This window comes from Halyomorpha halys, unplaced genomic scaffold (genome assembly GCF_000696795.3).
Source record: "Halyomorpha halys isolate HHAL.00 unplaced genomic scaffold, Hhal_1.1 Scaffold31.1, whole genome shotgun sequence".
In the NCBI taxonomy this organism is placed as follows: Eukaryota; Metazoa; Arthropoda; class Insecta; order Hemiptera; family Pentatomidae; genus Halyomorpha; species Halyomorpha halys.
Window position 1 is genome coordinate 790,975 of NW_027107458.1, and position 3,888 is coordinate 794,862.

The window sequence follows — 3,888 nt, forward strand, 5'->3', positions numbered from 1 at the left end:
TCTTTGCATGGATTTTTTTTTTTTTTTTTTTTTTTTTTTGAAAATTGGAGTAGGAAAAGTCTTGATTTGACAAAAATTATGAGTGTTTAGAAAAGAACATTTTTCAATAAATGGTGAAAATCTTTTTCTATCTATTTTTTCCTTTTACGTTTTATAACCTATATTAATAGTTTTAATATTATATTACTATTAATAGTTATTATCTTATAAAAGCTCTAACATTAACTTTTAGTGAAATTGAGAAATTTATGAATTTATATTGTGAAACGAAAATTTATAACAAAAAATAAATAAATAGTTTATACAACACAACTTGATATAAATGTTATTTCTTATGGCACATTCCCGCCGAATCAGAGGCATTAAAATGTATTTAGGGATTAAAGAACATTATTTCACTTTGTGACGACGTGCCAGTACACGAATTTAGGGAATAAGTTTTTTTTTTTTTTTTTAAGGTTAAGTTTAAATTTCAAAACTAATGTATGCCCCAGCACATTATAAAATTCGAAGAACGCCCACGACAACAAAAATACAAGTAAAAACTCCTTAAAATGTAGGTCAGTACAGAAGAAGGAAACAGTGCAGGACCAGAATATATATTCATGCTAAAAACCATAAATGAAATTCAGAAATAGGGGTTATGAAAAAAAAAATTTACTTTGTTGTTTCTTATGTTTCTTATTAGAATTATTACTTATTTTATTTATTTATACAGTTTTTTGTTTTTGTTTCAACATAAATTGTTTGACTGTTTGCAAATTATATTATCCTGATGATGTAACAGGTATGGTCCTCTGCTTGGAGTCAGACTTGGAAACGACAAGCTCGTCATTGGCACTAACCTCCACGTAGTGAAGGAGTTACTCACCAAGGAGCAGTTCGATGCCAGGCCGGATGGCTTCTTCTTCCAGTTCAGGGCCTTCGGAGAAAGATATGGTCAGCACAACTCAAATTCTAATAGTCTTTGTAGCATATATCATGATACAAAAAAAAACACTTAGGGTTATTATATGTCAACAATTCTTTTTTTACTTTATTTTTTTCGCTGGCAAAAGAAAATTTATAACTATTTTAAACAACCAAACTTTTAGTTACTTTGGATAAAAGTTTTTGAAAATTTAGCATTTACACTTTTCAAAATTATTTCAATGTGTACAGCACCTACCTAACTGGGACTAAAGATCCGTGAATTTTACATTGATATAACTAATTTAATCAAACATGTCGAAGCATTTCTTGAGAAAATGCCAAAAAAGGAGAAAATCAATAATTTAATATTGTCCGTTTCGGCAAGTTGAATTTAGCGAAACGTTGCTGTAGTTTCGTTCAACTTGGTTTTTAACTAAATAGAAAATTTTGTAAGATTTTGTTATTTGGACTTAAATGACCTTAAAAGGTGCATTTCCGTTTTTTCATACCAACGAAGTATAAAAAGAATTCTAAAAACAGAAATCTTTAATTTAGTTTATTTAAGACTGCGAGTTCTGGGCTCTAACAGGTATTCCAGATTGCTAAATAGAAAAATTTCAAAGGTAAGTACTCTGTACAATTACAGAAATGTCTGGGTAAAGAGCCTCAACAGGAGGAGAAGATCTAACAGTTAACTGCTTCCAGAGACTGGTCAGTCAATATCTCGTGATATGAACACAAAGAGGTTAAGAATGGGTGGGACTAGCTCGAAGCAATCCAACAGGATACCTCTAAAAATCAATGAAGGCCAGTATAGTTGGTAACAGACCACGTGGTAGGTTAAAAACCAGATGGATAGACAAGATCGAAAAAGATGCGAAAGAGCTACATGCAAAAACTGGGAAGCAAGAGCCCAAGATAAGTAGACCTGGAGAAGACTAAAGATTTACGGTCTATAGAGCCAACCGAAAAAAAATTAGTTTATCTGAAAAAAAAGCTCTAATTGTTCTTGTCTAAACAGTAAACAATGAATGAACAGAAAATATGAAAGAAGTAGGTAATGATTGTTTTTCCATTGTCGTTATTGTAATGGTCAGATTTTACTTTAACTTACCATTATGAAATATATAGTAAGAAGATTATCATCCTTAATAATAAAAAAAATGCAATTTTGAAATGTAAAAGGATTAATTTCATCTCAACTGAAAGTTGAAACTTTCGCGTTTACCAGAGATTTTTCCATACTACAATTTCCTTTTTATTTTGATTTTCTTTAAATTAATAAAAATACAAAGAGACAAAAATTATATATAATTTGAACTATGAAGAAGATGGTCAGGGTTGCGGTCAAAAAAGAGCAAAATAGTTTTGAAACATTTAATGTCCCAAGTTTCGCCCCACTCTGCTGGGCTCCATCAAGGCTGTCCAAAGCGATGGCTTAAACAACTTATAGGTTTGCTGTTTAATCTATCGCTTGAAACAGCCTTGATGAAGCCGTGCATAGGGCGAAGCGTCTATAACTATATTAAACTAGAACTATATTAAATAGTTAAAAACTATTTTGCTTTTTTTTTACCGTAACCCTGACCATCTTCTTCATAGTTCAAATAATTCGGTCAACTATTTATATATAATATATACATATTATTTGAATTCAGATTGATTGTAGTTAGTTAATATTTAAAATAATGATTATTTTTTCTATCAGAAAAGGCCTATTCCCCTACAATAAAGAATCATTCTTAAGTGATCAGAGAGAACTGACTGCCCTACAGTTTCTTTTAATGATGTTACTCTTACCCCTGTCCAACAGATCCGCTACCTTGGACTACAACGCTTGGACAAGCGATTAACCTAGAATCCTCACACCAGACTGAAAAGACAAGAAACTGCACGACGATTTCGACTATTACAGCACTTACTAGACAAACGGTCTAAACTTCCAACACATCACAAAAGACTAATCTACATGACTGTAATAAGGCCAATTTGGACACATGGAGTTGAGCTTTGGGGCTCCACTAAACCTTCAAATTCCTCTCGTATTCAATCCTTACAATCCAAAATCCTTCGTAAAATCCTCAATGCTCCTTACTTTTTCACAAATAAAATCATACATAAAGACCTTAATGTTCCCTATGTTACCGATCTAGCCCGAAGCAGATATCACTCCTTCCATTATGAACTCTCTAACCACTCAAACCCCATAGTTTCTAATCTTGCATCCTCTTCCATTCCTGACAATCCTCCGAGGCGCCTAAGAAGATAAGGCCAAAAGAAGATGGCCACGAGACCAGCTAATGTAAAATGTCATTAGAGTGCTACCAATGGGTAGTTTCTCTATACGCCTGTAACACTCCAATTTAACTTTGATCAGATTTACTAAATGTATTATAATGTACAGTTGTAAATATCAATAAATTAATATTTAAAAAAAAAAGTGATCAGAAAATGGTATTTATATTCCTTATTTATGTTGCTATTCACTTTTCCTATCATATCGTTGCCTTAGAATATGATCTAAGCGTAGAATCTCTTTAGAGGTACTTGAAAGATAAAACAAATTAAAACGAAAGGTTGAAATAAGAAGTTAATAAATTATATATTAATTATATGATTGCTTGAGAGTGGTTTATTTTATTATTAACATACCCAATTTTGATCCATTTTACTCTCAACTTTTATTCTTAAAAAACTTTCCAACATTTCAGCCCTCAGGTCATTTTCAAGGAGACAACCTCAAATATTGATGTCATCGTTTTTTATCTCATTTGCAGGCTTATTGCCCATGTCACATATAACTTTTTTATATCTTAAGTTTAAAATAGCTGTTATAAGTTAAAAAGGAGGAGTTTGATTGTAAAAAATGTTTTTAAACTTTTTTTTTTTTTTTATATTTATTTATTGCTATTTACAACTGTACATTATAATACATTTAGTAAATCTGATCTAAGTTAAATTGGAGTGTTACAGGCG

General features: G+C 31.2%; 1 protein-coding gene across 1 annotated transcript in view; it reads left to right on the forward strand.

Moving 5' to 3' along the window:
- Positions 1 to 3,888, forward strand: part of LOC106685080 (methyl farnesoate epoxidase) — a 55,662-nt gene that overhangs the window by 30,310 nt on the left and 21,464 nt on the right. Inside the window, exon 3 of the mRNA XM_014427571.2 lies at positions 788 to 939. Coding sequence (XP_014283057.1) covers positions 788 to 939 — 152 coding nt within the window. The remainder of the gene's footprint in view (positions 1 to 787; positions 940 to 3,888) is intronic.